Source organism: Micropterus salmoides, unplaced genomic scaffold, assembly GCF_014851395.1.
Source record: "Micropterus salmoides isolate LMB-PRFRI ecotype aquatic unplaced genomic scaffold, ASM1485139v1 Ms_hic_scaffold_19, whole genome shotgun sequence".
Lineage (NCBI taxonomy): Eukaryota > Metazoa > Chordata > Actinopteri > Centrarchiformes > Centrarchidae > Micropterus > Micropterus salmoides.
The window spans coordinates 5,382,704-5,400,741 of NW_024041039.1; the positions used below are offsets into that span (position 1 = coordinate 5,382,704).

Sequence of the window (18,038 nt, forward strand, 5' to 3'; positions counted from 1 at the left end):
AATATTTGCAGATTGCTTATCTAATTAAGCAAAGCCAGAGGAGCCTTGATCCTCACCAGCCAATGCCTTTGTAAACTTCATGTATTATGTGGTTTATAATGGACTGTGGTGCAGAAAACGTGAGGCTTACATTGTCCTGGTATCTGTCAGTGGTCATACTTGATGCACTAGATGTGATCGTTTTTGAGAATTTCTTCATTTTCATTTTCTTATATGTTAGTCCAGATGAGCCAACCCTCCCAAGATGTAAAATAATGTATTACAGGAGTGTGCGACATCATGCAGCACTTCATTTCTTCATGTGACTGTTGTTTATTAATGAAAAATTAACAATAATATTCAAAAAAACATTTGGTTTTACATAATTTATATAATTTCTTAATCTATCTAAAAGAAACCTAATTTCTTGACTAGCAATCTCTTTTAGCTCATATATGACATCTTTGTCCTGTCTCAGGCACCGTAGCTATACTGCTCGCTTGGGTAGGGGAGGGGGGGTGAATTCGCAACCCTCACCACTAGATGTCACTAGAACTTACACACTGAACCTTTAATATAAACAGAACAGATACACAGCTTAAAACGCTGGTGTGGATGGAGATCGTTTTTTCGTTTTAAAACAAAAACGTAATAGTACAGATGTAACCTCAGACTGCAGGTTAACACAGGAACCTGCAGGAACCTGCAGGAACCTGGTCTGGGACAGACAGCAATGTTGTTCTTCCATCACATACCTGATTCAAAGCTTGGCATCTTCATCTCCCCTTGGTTTAACTCTGTTCCGTATTTTAACTTGTGATATTTTGCTCTGAGGAAGAAACAAAAGAAGAGATGTTTGATCAACACGAAAATGAAAGAAAAAAAAAAAAAATCAGTGAAACAACTACTTTATTTATTCATTCAGGCAGTTTCAGCTTTTTCTTACACATATTTTAAAATTTTTAATAGGTAATTAACATTATTACTGATGCTTTTTCACCTTGAATAAGAAATGCAATACTGTGATTTTAATATGTTGGTCTATTCTCTACACACATCTACTTCCTGTCTGTCCATATGGGAGAGGCATCTCTCCTCTGCTGCTCTTCCAGAACTTTCTAACATTTCTTTTCACAGCTAAAAGGTTTTATCCTGATCTGATTCGAGGCTCTGAGGACAGAGGGCGTCGTCTGCTGTACAGACTGTAAAGCCCCTAAAGGCAATTTGTGATTTGTGATATTGGGCTGTAAAAATAAAATTCACTTTATTTTTAAATGATAAAATAAGGTTCTTCAAAATCAGAAATGCATCACAGATGTTTCACACTTCTCTTCAAGTTTTATGGGTTTCCTGTTCATGAGTGGAACGTGTTCACATACTACACATCCTGTATGCATCTCATTACTGCTGACCATTTCCCTCGTGATAAAATTCACGTCATCCTTTATGCCCATGTTTGCTTCTTGTTTGTGCTCCAGGTTACATTATTTAATAACACTGCTCACAAACACTATTATTTCTCCATTAATCAACTCATTAAAAAGAAGAATATTTAAGTGGATCGCAATTTTGATAACTACTTAATTGCTGTTGTGAAAAAAGGGGGAAGATTTGCTAATTACAACTTCAGAAATGTAAAAATGAAAACCATGATCTAACACGTCATTATCAAATTAATACCTGGGGGAATTTTAGACTAAATGTGTAGTTAATTAAAAACAGATTAACAGATGGTGAATGTTTGCAGACTTAATGCACACCTCCAGGTTTTCCCATCAGCAGCTAAACGCACCACAACTGAACTGATATAAGTGTTTGTTCCCAACTGCATTTCTAATCCATGACAACATAACTTTACACATTAAGTTCCTTTAATCTTGTTTATCTGAGTAATGTAATGACTCCTGAGAACAAAAAGAATCAGCATCAGTTTTAAAAACCTGTTTCTTACCTTTCTTGTTTTAAAGCGTATTCTAACATTTTTATTCTTCTAACCAGGTCGTTCTTCAGGTTCTCCTGACCTTTCCTTTCCCCCTGGAGGAACGCTATCCTCGCCTGGACACAGAGACAGAGAGAGATGGTTCAGCCATGTTGTCATCCACCACACTGAATATGATGATTAGGGGATTTATTTCTGCTCAGTTATAAATCTAACCCACTGAATTTGCATCAAAATTCAAGTCGTGACTCAGTTAAATTCAGAACACGCAGACGTCGCAGACTTTTCTAGTCCACTGCAGATAAATATCAATACATCGTAGTAAAAATCCTCACAGCCTTCATATAAACAGTGACCCAGGATAGTCGTCTGTGTGCACAGTTAAAGTGCAGACAGGCTATCACTTTGTTTTGGTTGCATATTCACCAACATGTAAATACAGGCAAATTACATGAAAATAAAATACATTATTTGCAGAACATGTAAAGTGGCACTGATATTTGTTACGCTTTAAATTACAGTATATAACAGCTGGCTCAGACATGTAGTGATCACACCAAAAGTCAGCAAATAAAGACTTCTGTTAAAGCTGAGTGGGAGTTTGTTAATGAGTGACTGTACAGTAGATGATAAGACGTTAACATGAATCCCTCCCACACCTGACTCGGCCTTCCTCTCATGTTCTTGTATAAACATTTTTCACAAGCGTCTGGATTTGGCAACTTTAAAATCAAGAAAAGAAAATCAGCCAGCGAGAATTAGGGTATTTCACTGATGCTTCTTAATCCAGCCTCAAGGATGAAGTGCCATTCAACTGTGAATTAGGATTTAAAATCCATCACCTCTTCCTGTGTGAGATTTCAGAGGAGCTGAGAAGAAAACCAAATTTATCCTTAAGATCTCAGGAATAGACCTTCACCATAAGAACAGATGGGAGTAAAAATAATTATATAACAATTAACATTGTAAAGTGAAAACCGTTGGCGCTTCTGACTGATGAACAGGCTAATTAAATACTGCTATATTATTCATCTATAAAGTTTCTTCATCAGTCTTCTCATATTCAAAGATTTAAAAAACTAGGGGGGGGGGGGTGCACTGAAGTGAGACACTGTATTCAATTCTAGCAGAAACAGAAACCAGTGAAGTTAATGGAGAATGGGTGTGATGTGGTCGTACTTTCGCACTCTCATCAGGATCCTTGCAGCACTGTTCTGAACATACTGCAGTTTCTGCAGACTCTTGTTAGGGATCCCGATGAGAAGCGCGTTACAGTAATCCAGTCTGGAGGAGACAAACGCGTGGACCAGTTTTTCAGCATCAGCTAAGGTGAGTGTAGAACGGAGTTTTGCAATATTTCTGAGATAATACAAGGAGATCTTGCAGAGGTTTTTAATATGGGCTTCAGAGGTGAGTTGTGGATCAAATCTTACACCAAGATTGGTGACTGTTGTTGAGAGGGGAATGGGACTATGTGAATATGACCACATTACTCCTATTTTAGCTTCATTACACTGGCTCCCAGTATGTTTTAGAATTAGACTTAGAAAATTCTATTGATCACTTTTAAAGCTCTTCATGGCCTCTCGCCTCGTTATATTTCTGACCTTTTAGTCCCATACGCACCAGCACGTACCTTGAGATCCTCGGGCAGAGGTCTGCTGTCTGTTCCAGAGTCTCGACTGAAAACTAAAGGGGACAGAGCGTTTTCTGTCAGGGCCCCGAGGCTCTGGAACAGCCTGCCCGAGGAAATCAGGTCGGCTGAGTCAGTGAACTCTTTTAAGTCCCTTCTTAAAACATACTTTTATAGGAGAGCTTTTCCCGATCTTATTTGACTTTATTTTATCCCTTTTATTTTATTTTATTCTATTTTACTTATTTTATATTTTATCTGTATTTTAGTCTTTTCAATGTTTTCTTGCTTTTATCTTGTATTGTTTTTGTATTATTGTCTTTTTGGGTATTATTGTCTTTACACTTGTTAAAGCACTTTGTAACTTGTTTTTGAAAAGTGCTCTAAAAATAAAGATTCTTCTTCTTCTTCTAATAATGTCTTGACCACAGATAGTTATACCGGTTATGGAGGACAACCGGACTTGATGTGATGTGCCAACAAGAACTGCCTCAGTTTTGGAGCCGTTCAACTGGTGGAAGTTGCGTTTCATCCACACCTTTATCGCCTCCAGACAGGTGGTGAGTGTTGAAGACGACGATGATGATGTTGGTGAAGCCAACCAGTTCTAAACCAGTTCAGAGCAGTGTCAGTGAGTCAAGTGCTTTGGTGTAGCCGGTTGAGAAGTATGCCATGATCCACGGTGTCAAAAGCAGCAGACAGATCGAGGAGTATGAGGAAGGAAGGTGAGCCAGGATCAGCTGTCAGTCGTAGGTCGTTTATGACTCTAACCAGGGCTGTTTCTGTGCGGAAACCAGATTGTTATGTTTGAGATGGTCCTGGAGATGGGGAAAACAACTTTTTCCAGCACTTTGGAGAGGAATGGGAGATTGGAAATGGGCCTGTAATTTGTAAGTGCATCTGGATCAAGGTTGGGTTTTTTCAGAAGTGGTCTGATTATGGCAGTTTTAAGGGCAGATGGAGCATTTCCAGACTGGAGGGAGTGGTTTATTACAGTGGTAATCAGAGGGCTTAGGGAAGGGGTGTTTGCTTTGACTAGAGCTGTAGGAAAGGGGTCGAGGGCACAGGTGGTGGGTTTCATCCTTTTGATGATCTTCTCAACCTCTTGCTGGGAGATTTCTGGAAAGCAGTGTGGGGGCTGGGAGATTGCAAGCTGTGAGTGGACAGTTGGGGTGGGTAGTGTTGAGCATCCAGTAAAGGAGGAGTGGACGGAGTCTATTTTTGTTTTGAAAAAGGCCAGGAAATTATTACAGTGCTCTTCTGTAGTTTCTGTGAGTGAGGGGGTTTGTGGTTTGAGAAGATGATTTATGGTGGAGAACAGCGGGTTGGAGTTTCCGGGACTGTTTCTGATGATGTTTGAGTAGAACTGTGACAGCGCCTCTGTAAGTGACTTTGAGTAGTCCTTTTGGTGTTTGTGCACAGTGAGACCTGTGGCTTTGTATCTCCGCTCGATGGCACGCCCAGATGCCACCTTAAGACAATTACAAAGTCAGCATACCATCACCTCAAGAATATATCACAGATTAAAGGACTTATGTCTCAGCAGGACCTGGAAAAGCTTATCCATGCATTTATCTTCAGTCGACTCGACTACTGTAACAGTGTCCTTACAGGGCTCCCTAAGAAATCCATCAGACAGCTGCAGCTGATTAAGAACGCTGCTGCTCGAGTCCTCACTAAGACCAAAAAGTGGATCACATCACTCCAGTTCTGAGGTCTTTACATTGGCTTCCTGTATGTCAAAGAATTGGTTTCAAAATCCTGCTGTTAGTTTATAAAGCACTAAATGGTTTAGGGCCAAAATACATTTCTGATCTTCTGCTTCGTTACGAACCATCCAGACCTCTCAGGTCGTCTGGGACCAGGTCTGCTTTCTGTCCCCAGAGTCAAAACTAAACAAGGAGAAGCAGCGTTCAGTTATTATGCTCCGTATATCTGGAACAAACTCCCAGATAACTGCAGGTCTGCTGAAACTGTCAGTTCTTTTAAATGAATAATAATAATAATAATAATAATCTTTATTTGTAGAGCACTTTTCAAAACAAGTAACAAAGTGCTTTAACAAGTGTAAAGACAATAATACAAAAACACAAGATAAAAGCTTGAAAACATTGAAAAGACTAAAATACACCTTTAAGATAAATATAAAATTAGTAAAATAGAATAAAATAAAAAGGGATAAAATAAATAAGACTGGGAAAGGCTCTCCTATAAAAGTATGTTTTCAGAAGGGACTTAAAAGTGGCTAAATTAAGACTGAAGACTTTTCTTTTTACCATTACTTTTAATTAAATATTTACACGGTGGGAAATGAGTAGGTAATTGAGTGAAAAGATAACGAGAGTGAGATTGAACAGAGTGAAGGAAGTGGTCTTAAATCTTGCGCCCGAGTGATTTGCAGGAACCTCTGTCCACCTGTAAACGCACAGGTGGGTCCAGAGTATAACTGGATCAAAGTGGCCTGCGGACAGACATGTCCTGGTTTCTCTGTAGTATAGAGAGAGTGTAGAGGGATTTTGGAGTTTCAGTGGACCCAGGGATTGCTATGGACCAGAGTACGGACTAGCTAGAGAGAGTAGATTCAGTGTACTTCTCGTTTGCGCTTGATGAGGTAGAACGGTGAAGACATCTTCATGGAAATGGCCTTGTGGTCCGAAACACCTAGATCATCCACCAGAAGACTGCTGAGAAGAGCAGAGTTTGTAATGACCAGGTCGAGTGTGCGTCCCCTGGTGTGAGTGGGGACATCGACAAGTTGTGACAGATTAAAACAGTCGATGAGTTTCTGTAGGTAGCAGTAGCCAGGAGGACAGGTCTCATTTAAGACATCTGGCTGGTGCCAGGTTTCTGTAAGGCACATCAAATCCAAACACTTATCCAGAATATGGTCATGTATGAGGCAAGATTGTTTTGTGATGGATTGTGTATTAAACAGTTCAATCTTGATGGCAGATGGAGCAGTGGGTCTCTGTATTGGCCGGAGTAGACTGAAATCCACTCCACGTTTTCCATCCCGGTCAGTGCGTAGTGTTGCCGTGGAAACTCCAGCGTTACTAGTCCTAGGAGCGGCAGCGCCCTGATGATGTGTTGGAGATGCGACGGGGCGTTCGCCACACCAGAGGGATAGGATGTTGTGATCAGACCAGGAGAAAACAAACTTTCGGCCCCACCTTTTGTGAATGTAACGGGGCCGACGAAGGAGTCCAAGTGGTTTAATGACCGAAATGCACGATGGAGTGGTTGTTGAATTTCTTCAATTGGGTGACAGAATACTTCAACGTCATGCCAGTCGTGGAGAGTGGTCTGTTAGCCGTTAGCAATGACCGTGATGCACAGAAGAGAGCCATCAGGTTCATCACTCCGAGCAATGGTAAACTGGTAAGTAGACATCCACTGGAGTCGGCAGAATCCGTACAGAACACATACAATCCACAATGTTTATAAGTGAGCAACGACATTAGTATAACTAGTACTCGTCGATAAACGTACTGCATAGCCTAGTTGTATAGCAACAACTGTTGCACAAAGGATTTCGGTCAGAGAAGCGCTGAACAAACAACGCCAGGGTCCTCTCCAACCAACTGTCCAATCATGAGACAAGACTCCAGAAACCTAAATCTAATGATGTTAGATTTAGGCTGTATTCACTGACTAGAAATATGGATTTAACCTTATATGTATACCGTTGAGCAAGGTTATGTCGTAGGGCCAAACAGAATCTGAAAGTTCTGGCTAAAAGTATATTTCCCCCCCTATTTAATCGCCCAAACGTCTGATTAGTTCAGCTTTTTAAACGTCTCTGGTGTTTACTGAAAGTTGTTTGCCCATTTAGAGAAACAGTGAGTTCTATCAAGTATTTTATGCCTTTGGTGTGAGAGATCAGGGTTTGAATCCACTGTGAGACACCAATGTGTCCCCGAGCAAGACCACTTAACCCCTAGTTGCTCCAGAGGCGTGCGACCTCTGATATATAAAGCAATTGTAAGTTGCTTTGGACAAAAGCGTACGCTAAATGAATAAATGCATGTATGTATTGTTTATTTTGTAGATGACAGCAGTTGGGTGACATGTACTGTAAAAGACCTGAACCAGGAGTGCTGAAGCTCATGGTCAGCACCCCAAACACCGAGACCGCCAGGACGCCTCAAAAAATATTTAACATCCATAAAAAAACTGCGACACATTACAAAAAACATTTGCCAAAAACAATAACTTCATCATATTTCTTTCATCGACAGGAGAATAGTTGACTGCTCCTAACTAGTGAGTGTGAAACAGCTGATAAATTGATTAATTCATAGACAGACTGTGCTGCAGATTCTTTTACTGACAGTCTGTTAATTGTTTTCAAGCAAAAACGGCAAAGAATGCAAAATATTCACAGATTTCAGCCTCTTAATGAGATGACTTGGAAGTTTGAAGACGTCACCTTCAGCCCTGCAAAGTTGTAATGGGTATTTCTGATGCGTCATTGCCTAAACTGTTAATACACTAATAACAACCGATAATGAAAATAATTGTTAGTGGACCACTGGGTCTGAAAAGTGAAACCAGTGCTGAAGTGCTTTAAACCTGCATTCTTTCTAAAGGTCAGCTGGGAGGGGAACTACACTACAAAATGACTCTCAGCCGATTGATTCCCTCAGTAAACATGTTCCTAATGAGTTCATGGTCTCAGTCGCTAGTTTCAAATCTTCTTCAACACAACATGATGTTCATTTAGTAAATTATGTTCCCATTTAGAGGAAAATAGCTCATAAAGCAGGGGACGCTTTAGGGTGTGGCCAGCTTGTGACTGACAAGTTGCTACCATTTAGTGCCATTTAGTGCTTTAAACTCGTATCCGCTGCTCTGTGTAAAAGTTAATCAGCACCGTTAAAAAAAGATTTTTTTAGGAGTGTGTTGTTATTTCCGTTAATTACGTTTCGTTTTAATCCTGTTTGTCGCTAGTCCAAATTAGCTTCCCACTTAATATCACAGTTAACGTGAATTACAGATGCACCTTGCTAACCAAGCTAGCTAGCGCCACCTTCTCGTTCAAATATTGTCACGTCCAGTGTCTGGTTCCAAAAAGCCAAGATGGCGACGGCCAAAATGCCAAATTTGAGGCTTCTGTAGGTACCTAATCTGTGCTGCCTGCCGGATCCATATCTGCACATGTGCCAAAGTGGGCGTCAAATACTGACGCTTTCAGAAAAGCTGTTTGATTTGATTTGAGCCCCTTACCCTAACCATCACGGGGATGTGTGCCTAAACCTAGGTCAGCGATTGTATGCATGTCGACTGGCTAACCCTACAGCTGGGCCGATGTGCTAGCAGCCAGGGTTAGCCTCCTTTGTGTTGCTACTTTCTAGATTGTCATTATTAGAAATTAAATATGTACTGTTGAATAAGGTTTTTCATATCTTAAGTATATTCCCATTACATCATAGTCAACAGTTTAATCTCCAGTGATTAAAAAACATTTTATCTTGATTTGAAAGATTTAGTTGGGTCATTTTGAATTTGCTGTAACCTTCTTTGACTGACAGAACCACTTTTGCGCATGTGCAGAACGGATATGGCAGGCTGACAGCTTTACAACGGTAGTCCACAAACCAAAGGATGACCTCACAGTTGCTATTGGGGATGAAAAGATTACCGGTTTAACAATAACCCACGGTTATCAGTTCAGTTACCGCGCTATCATAAAAATGACCTTACAGTGAACATAGAGTGAGTTAACTTTCGGCTTTGTCTCTCGGTCTTGCTAACAGCTTGTAAAGTGAAGCTCTCAGTGTTGGTTGCTCTTGTAAAAACGCTACATGTTTTCCTGCTACAGACTCCTCTGTATTTACGGCAGTTGTTGGGCTCATTGCAGTTACTATCACTGTCTTCTAAAGACATTTGTTTTCAGGAGAGGGAAAAAGGCAAAAAGCATAATACCACCTCTTTAATCTTTTTTGGCACATTTTTACAATAATACTGATAACACTGATAACCGCGATCATTTTGGTCACTTTAATCATGATATGAAATTTTCATACCATTTCATCGCTAGTTGCTATGTCCACTTCTTTTATACAGCCGATGTTACAGGCCAACCCTCTACCACAGCTTCTGTGTCCACTGACGTTGATGTGGACAGGACGGATAAGTCAGCGTCACAACCCATGTGAAAATCAGAATGTGATCCATTCGCGCCAACATTTGAAAAGTCTAAAAGAGCCGTACGATTATCATTTTACTCTCATTCAAGCTAGTGGAGGGCTAAACCGTAAGATTAGCAAAAGCCAACACAGTGGATGCTATTGCGCGCAGACACCAACGCACAAGTATAAATGCTATGTGTGTATAAATCAGGCTTTAGAGGACAAATGTCTCTCTGTGTGTTGTCCGTCAACACCAGAGAGACACAGACTCTTTTACACCAAAACCTCCATCAACCTGCAAGGACCTCCCGTCTGACTGACAACACCTGTCTCGCTGTTCAGCCACCTGTCTGTCTTTCTGTCCATCTGTGAGCAGCTGCTCCTGAAACCCAACACTGATGAAGGCCGGAGGTTGAGAGTTATTTATACACACACACGCTTGCCGCCAGGTGCCCATGGCAACAAGGGGGATTCTGAGGCGAACTGGGGGTCGAGACTTCTTCTAGTGAAGGTCACCATGACGACGGGGAAACCACGGCCGAAAAAGAGAGAGAGAGAGACATACAGAGAGTGAGAGGCAGGGGAGTCAACTGGGACGTCTGGGAGAAGGATTACATAACAGAACACACTAATTCAGCCGTGCTCTGATTGGCTGGCTCAGTGATTGACAGCCACAGCTCCACGCCACCCGGAGAGCGCTCTGACATACCAGAAGATGTGTGTGTGTGTGTGTGTGTGTGGACGTATGAGCAGCCACACACACACTGTCAACAACCAAAATGTCTGAACCACATTCAGTGTTTCAGGCCGGTGATAAACAGACACTTTAATTAAAAGGTAAATTCACTGTCAACAGAGCACTATTCGTCATTTACAGCTACAGGAAAACGACCATGACGAACGCAAGACTGCCGTTTATCCTGGTGTACGTATATTCTGTCAGACATTACTCGTGTGTGGTGCTGCTGATGGTGGTCGCCAGTTGTTCGTTGTTTGTTCTGTCGCTGCACTCTGAGCCAAAGCTTACCCCACAAACAATATGTTTCTGTACACAGTTGTCCATCCACCTATGAATACTTACTTTCCTACACGCTTAATGTTTTGGTCTCAGCTAAAAATGTGGATGGAAGATCAAAATCTCATCATTCAAATCTCGCTGCGTCTGTGTGAACACAGTCTGACTTTAACCAGGAACAGCAGCAGGCACGATTATTGTCAACTGAGTTTATTATAACTTTGTTTTGTTTATAATCTATCTGCCTTCAGGCTGATCCTCAGACAAGCTGGAGGTGTCAAGACTTCACACCTGTTGAATTTTTATGTCAAGAATTTGGATTTATCAGTTTGAGGTTAGTAACTAAAGTCTGAACAGTGTGCGTTTGTCTGGGAGAATAATCTGTGAACGTCAGCTGTTAATCTTGAGAGTTTTCTAGTTTGTTCTCAGCTTAAGAGTGAAGTCACACCACCCCTCCCCACCCAGTGCACCTGGTGAGCATGAATCAAGCGCTCCTCAGGGAGCTGGAGTGAGGTCAGAGCGCAAGGATGATGATGGGGTGCGAGTGAGATGAGCTCACTGGCCCAGATTTACCAGGCTGACGGATCAGGCTAAACAGGGGGGTCATAATGGCCATTTCTCTGAATAACTGCGTCATTATCACTCTCACACATACACACACCCAGACCAAAAAGTCAAGAGACTAATCCTCCAACATGGTTTTTACATAGTTGCTCCCATGACTGTCAAAATAACTAAAATATTGTTTAAACCCAAAGGAAAGCCGTCAAGTGTCTTTAATCATCTGTTCATTTTGTGACTGACAGGCAGTTGAACCCCGGCTTGTGTGTGTTGGGTAGTTATTTTGGGCCGGTCTGCTTTTAGCATCCAGCTGGGATCGGGCTGTCAGAGCAGGGCCCAGTAGGCCAGGCTGCCTAATTACAGCCTCCCGTCCTGCAGGAGTCACCGCGGCGCTGCCCCACCTACAGATTCCCGTCGGCCTGAGACTTGCTCTCCAGGTAAACAGGGTGACCTTTGACCTCCTGGCTACAAGCTTGTTTTTTTTTTTTTCTGTGTACGAATACAATTTTTTACATAAATCTGTTGTCTGTCTGAGTGGCGAGAGGAGGCATTCAAAAGTTGGTCTCGTGTGAATCTTCAGTTAAACCCAGAAAATAAAATTATGGTAGGACAGTAGGCGGGCGGTAATGTCAACCATTTTATCACCATGATGACATTGTCAGCTTACAAGAAATAAGGAGGAGTCACTGTATGTGTCATTTTATATTGCAGAATCAATAAATATCATGACACATTACATGTTTGGGGAAATCAATGATTTAAGTATCTGACAAGGCAACGACGTGAACACATTGATTAGCTGTGTGCTACAACTTGTATTTGTTAACACTTTGTTCCCATTTAAAAAGGTCTAGTGTGTAGAGGAGGATTTATTGACAGAAATGCAATATAATATACATAACTATGTTTTCAGTGGTGTATAAAGACCTTACATAATGAACTGTTATATTTTTTATTACCTTAGTATGAGCCATTTCGATCTACATACAACACAGCGTTACAAGCAGTTTTATGGACATTTCTTCGTGACTGACATTGGAGATAAATATCCTTGGAAAGTATAAGTCACACTGAATCTTAAAATATGTGAATGATATATTTGCAATCAGATCTGACAGTTCTGACTCAGACAAGAAGTACAAATCCTCCTCCTCCCGCAATTTTGATATTACACTTACTGATTTTTCAATTTATTGTTCAGACCTACTATGCACCTGTCGCTTTCACCTCACAGTGTCAGCCTCACATCTTCCCCCGTCTGAGCCCAGGGGTCACATTAACCGAATATTCTCCAGTCAGTGACTGAAAATGACGAATGGGCTTCAGATCTTTCAGTCATTTAAAAAAAATAAAATAAAAATAAAGACAGATTAAGACTTAGGGTGATCCCTTCAGTAACTCACATGTAGACCGCCTGTAGTACTGTGCATATCAATTTGCTGTCTAGCAGTCTTGTCTTTGATCTCACATGCATGACCTTCTTGTCTAGATGCCTTTAGCCATCGCATTGGTTTGGCTTTATTGCTGCATACCCATCGCAAAATGTCAAGCAGCGGAGCGTCGAAGGTTTCTTGTGATGTGGTTGATAAAGAAGTGAAAAAAAAAAGAGGGACAGATGCGGTAGGCGAGCAAGTAATACTAATAATGTTTATCAGCCAATAGGAGCTAATGTTACATGGGAAGGAAGAGGCAGAAAGGAGGTATAAAGTTGTTTTTGAAAATTAACTAAATACCCTATATGACTATTCATATAAAAAGGATTTCATGAAAATTATGGGTTTTAAGATTATAATAGTATTTTTACAACCTGTCTGTCAAAATGACGGACAACGAGAAAGGCCAAAGCCGGAAGATATTTTATTCCCGAGTCAATTCATTTGTGAAGGCAGAGGTCAGGGGTCAGGGTGTGCAGCTGCTCATCATCTTTACTGGAGACTGAAGCAGGAGGTTTGGGCTCCTGACGCCTCCTCACGTCCTCCAGCTCCTTCTAATGGCCACAGATCCAAACTCAGCATCAATATTTCACAGCTCTGGTCCTTTTAACAAGCCCGGACCATAAAACTCATCTGCTGCTGCTTCCTGTGGAGCGATAACATCTTCACAGCTGCAATTCTACCGTCAAATCATTCATTTCAAATGCTGAGCCTGCTTCAGCACAACAAACAGTGCTGTGTGTGTGTGTGCACAGTGTGAACCCGAAGCAGGGTACTGCTGTACAGATCAAATCTTCCAGGATAAAAACCATGTTTAAAGTGCAGGAAGGGTGCAATCTGTCGACTCTGCCCAGTTTACACAGCAAACATGAACAAACTGAACTGATCAGCGGTTTCACTGTGCTGGAGAGAAAAGCTACAGAGGCTCTCAGACAGAATACATTTCACCAGAAACACGGACGGCAGTCACGTCTACCAAAAGAAACTGACAGACACGGGCTGATTATTCATAGCTGCACTTCACTACAAACATGTAACCTCTCACCACTTTGCAGAAAACCTTTATGTTATGTCAAGTCAATAATAAAGCACTTCTTATGTTTGAAAACAAAGTGCTTATTTTAGACTAGCTGGAAGTCAGCTGTTGGTAACAGCTGTTTGAATACCAATAACAATAAAACCAAAACTCGAATCTATTCCTGATTACCATGCTTGAGACAACCAGTGATATCTCTCAGTGTGAATGAAACATCTCCATCCATGTTGAAACACAATCAGGAAAACAGCTCCAACATGTGTATCAGCTGGTTAAACCTCCGTCCTGCCTCCTCTTGCTCTCCGTCATTAGAGCCGCAATGATTGATCTATTAGTTGTCAAATATTAAATTAACCGCCACCTATTTTGATAATTGATTTGAGTAATTTATAAGAAAGACAGTAAAAATTCTCTCATTTCACGACCTTAAATGTGAAAATTTCCTGGTTTCTTTGCTCCTCTGTAACAGTAAAGTGAATATCTTTGGGTTGTGGACAAAACAACACGTTTGAGGATTTTGGGAAACAGTGATAGACATTATTCAGCATTTCCTGACATTTTATAGACCAAACAACTAATCAATTAATTGACAAAATGATCAACAATGAGAATAATTGTAAGTTGTGTTGTAGCCCTATCTTTGATTATCTATATTAGGTTTTAATACAAACCCATGATTTCCTTGTTCCCTTGTACATATTTTCCTCTTGTCAGACAGTTGAACAAGTATGAAAAAGTTACCTGTAAACCAGGTGAACAATTATTCCAACTGCTTCACAGAGTCATCGAATAAATCACTACTTTCTAATCTTGAAGTTGAAAATCACTACAGCTGAATAACTAGAGTGCGGTGACATTTAAGATGACCACATAGATGCTTAGGGGAGACAGAATCGCTTTTTAAAAAGGTCAACTTTTCTCGTCCACACTAAAACACGCAGCAGGTGTTTTCAGATTGATCCACTCAGGATAGAATTTTGGAAAATCTTAATGACCAAACACAGGGGGGGGATCTTCAAATCTGGCAGCCAAGTGAAGACGTACTTTGAAGTTTACTTTGAAGTGTGCTTAACACATACAGATAAGAGGAATATTTCAAGCAACAACACTATTTGATACTCAGTGGGAACTATTTGATCTATCTTTGAAGACGGCGGACTGGAAGGTTGAAATCTGTAAAAATTAAAGGGTTAAACAAAACTTAACTGTCCACATCCCTTTTTGAATGTTTACATTAAAGCAGCGTCACTTGGTACGGGTTAATTGATAAGCCTTTCCAGAGAATCTATGAACATTTATTGGCTCTCCTCCTGCAGGCAGGAATGTCGACACCTTTGTCCGTTCGCTTCTCAAGCCTCAGCAGCAGCTTGTACGTTCGACTCTTATCAGGATCTCTGGCAGAGTCATGCTGAAGGCATCCGGCGACGCAACGCAACAAGTCAGAGCAAACCCACAGTGTGTACAGAGACCCTGTCATTACAAACACACAAACACAGATCGACATACACACACCGCCTGCTGCAGGGTGTGTTATGACAAAGACATGAACTGTCCTACATTTCACACATCTCAGCACTTCACTCCACCCCCCTCCAACACACAATCACACATAACTGAAGCCTGAATAAGCAAATATGCACTCTGAAAAACACCCTGTGGAAGGTCTGATGAAGAGTGTGACGGCTTGAAGTGGCATAACACCCTGTAACTGCTCCGCGAAATAACGTGTTAATCAATGTCATCTTTTTTTCCAATGCCTGGATCTATATAATCAGACCCAGCGTATGCTTCTCACACCTACATTTGTTTTTACCAAATCACCGCATTTATGATCTGGGCATCGTTTACATGCGTCGTCTGAATTAAGTGAAAAGAACAGGCATTTTAATTGATTATGACAATAACCTTTTTGTTATGGTATCATTGTAAGGTCAGGTGGTATTCTCATCACATGGGATTTACGGAAGAGAGGGGAAAGATTTATATAGTTATGACATGCGAGAACTCACGTCATCTGACTAAATAATGCGATGAAACTTATTTTAAATTAGGACACGGGCTGATGTGTTTTTTTAGAAGGAACGTCTGTATTATTAGGCCACAGGTGGAATATGTCAAAGCTTTAAAAGGTTTTCTCATTCATAATTACTATCTGGATGACGGTGTGACTAGTATTTACATTTACAAACAGTGCTACATCAGATCAGTATCAGCTAATACTGACCTTATTAATCAGACTGGGTATCAGCATTACATACATTTTATTTTTCCACTATGAGTTCCATTCATTCAGCCACAGTGGGCCCCTGACTCTGTTTTTAGCACCGCAGTAACTCCGGCTTCGTGTTACCGCAGATTAAAGCAATTCCGGTGAGTTCCACTCTGAAGTATACAGATTTATATTTGGGACAAAGACTTCACTGGTATGAGATCAGCACTCCAGTACCGGAAATAACAAGCGGGATAGAAGCATCCCTAGAAGTTATAGTAACTCCCACATGGCATGGGTAAAACAAAATGCAGCTATAAATTGGATTATCATTAAACATCCCATTAATGGTGTTTATTAAAACTACTTAAGAGAACTGGAAATGCACCGAATAACTGATGGCATGACTTAAGGCAAAAACATATGAGTGTGGTCCTTTAATCAGAGTTACAGTGTAAAGATGATCATTATAAATAACTCCAAATACCCTCATTTATGGTCATTGAGGCTGCGCTATATTCTGTTAAGCTACTGCTACCAGACATACACAGGCTCTGTGTGTGATGCTAACACTATTAGACTCCCGTATGCACCATAAAAGGGTTTTAAACGATCGTTTTGTCACTCGGACCCAGCTGTTGACCAGAAAGCAACATTAGCTCCCAAACACAGCTGCCTCCGCCAGGGTGACAAACCAAAATGGCTGCTTATATTAGAGATTAGCTGACAGTCAGCTGGATTCACTTCTCAATTACGAACACCTCTGACTTCATGTCCACAATAAAACATTTCAGCATTATCTCCCCGCGGTGCGAGTATATTCCCGTATGCTAACAGAGGGAGGTGACAACAACAGTGCTGAGTTACATTTTGGCAGCAGCGATGTGAAGCTAACGGCTAGCTCCAGTCGCGCTAACGGTAGCTCAGCAGCGCATTTCTGCCGTTAGCTTCACGTTAGCCGCTCAGCCCGCTACAAACATTAGGTTACAGTGGGTGTTAGCGACAGTTTTAACGTGCGATAGCTGAGAACTGAAATGTCAAGAGGAATAACTAACGTGGCTAAGTTTCGGTAAACCGCGGCTTTCTTTCAACCAGCCCCGTTACGCTGGACAGGGTCCCCGGTTGTTGTTGTTGTTCTTAGCTTGGGTTAGCTTGATCGGCACTAAGCTAAGTGGGCTAACCTGGAGCTCGGCCCTCTCCACTTCCCAGTGCGCCCTCTCCATCTCGAACCGGGCCCACTCGTGCTGGATGTAGTGCAGGATGCCGGGGATCGTGTACTGCTGCTGCTGCTGCGGCCGGGGCATCTCGTCCGGTTGGTGCGGCACCATGGCTCCTCCGCTGCCGCCGCCTCCGATCGGCGGATTAGCGTTGCTGTTGCTCCCTTGCTGCTGCTGCTGCTGCTGCTGCTGCTGCGGCGGCGGCTGTCGCGGGCTGCCCGCTGCGACCCCTCCTCCGCCGGGGTGCTCGTCCATGTTTTTTTGTTTTGTTTTGTTTTTTTTAGAAAAGTAGAAGGAAAGTCCCAGGCAGCTACGGTCCGCTGAAGGATTCCCGGCCACCCTTAAGCCCGTGTCTCCACGCCGTGTCTGTCGCGCTGGCTCCGCCGCGGTGTGTGAAGCTGGCTGCCCCCGGAGGGCTGCGGTGAGTGCGGCTAATTGCGGACGCGGTGTTGGTGTGTGGAGCTACCCGGCCGCCATTACTGCTCTCTCTCTCCCTGGATCATGGATGCGATGATCACGGAGGGAGAACCCAGCCGCGTTGCATGACGGGAAAGGTACTTACTTACCCCCCCCATGTAATCCAAATACGCTATGTGACGTTCATAAACAGGGAAAACGTAGGAAATCAAAACTCCCGTCTGGATTTAGGTATCATTTAGGACACGGATTCAGAATCAGATTATTTATAAGTTGTTTTTAAACATACAAGAAATTTGTTTTGGCGACTAGGTGTGCAACAGCAACAAACATAAAACTATATAAATATAAAGATATCTAAAAAAATATATAGGGTTGACAGAATATATACAAGTATTTACATACTATCAGATCTGATATAATTCCCAACCAGTGCCACTGGTACTTGTACTCCGGTTTCAGTATTTC

General features: G+C 41.8%; 1 protein-coding gene across 1 annotated transcript in view; it reads right to left on the reverse strand.

Moving 5' to 3' along the window:
• strn3 (striatin, calmodulin binding protein 3) overlaps positions 1–17,684 on the reverse strand; it is a 31,826-nt gene extending 14,142 nt beyond the window's left edge. Inside the window, exons 1-3 of the mRNA XM_038728158.1 lie at positions 17,118–17,684; positions 1,931–2,034; positions 735–808 (exon numbers count right to left, since the gene is read on the reverse strand). Of these exons, the coding sequence (XP_038584086.1) occupies positions 735–808; positions 1,931–2,034; positions 17,118–17,408 (469 nt within the window). The 5' untranslated portion in view covers positions 17,409–17,684. The remainder of the gene's footprint in view (positions 1–734; positions 809–1,930; positions 2,035–17,117) is intronic.
• Between the last annotated feature and the right edge of the window lie 354 nt (positions 17,685–18,038).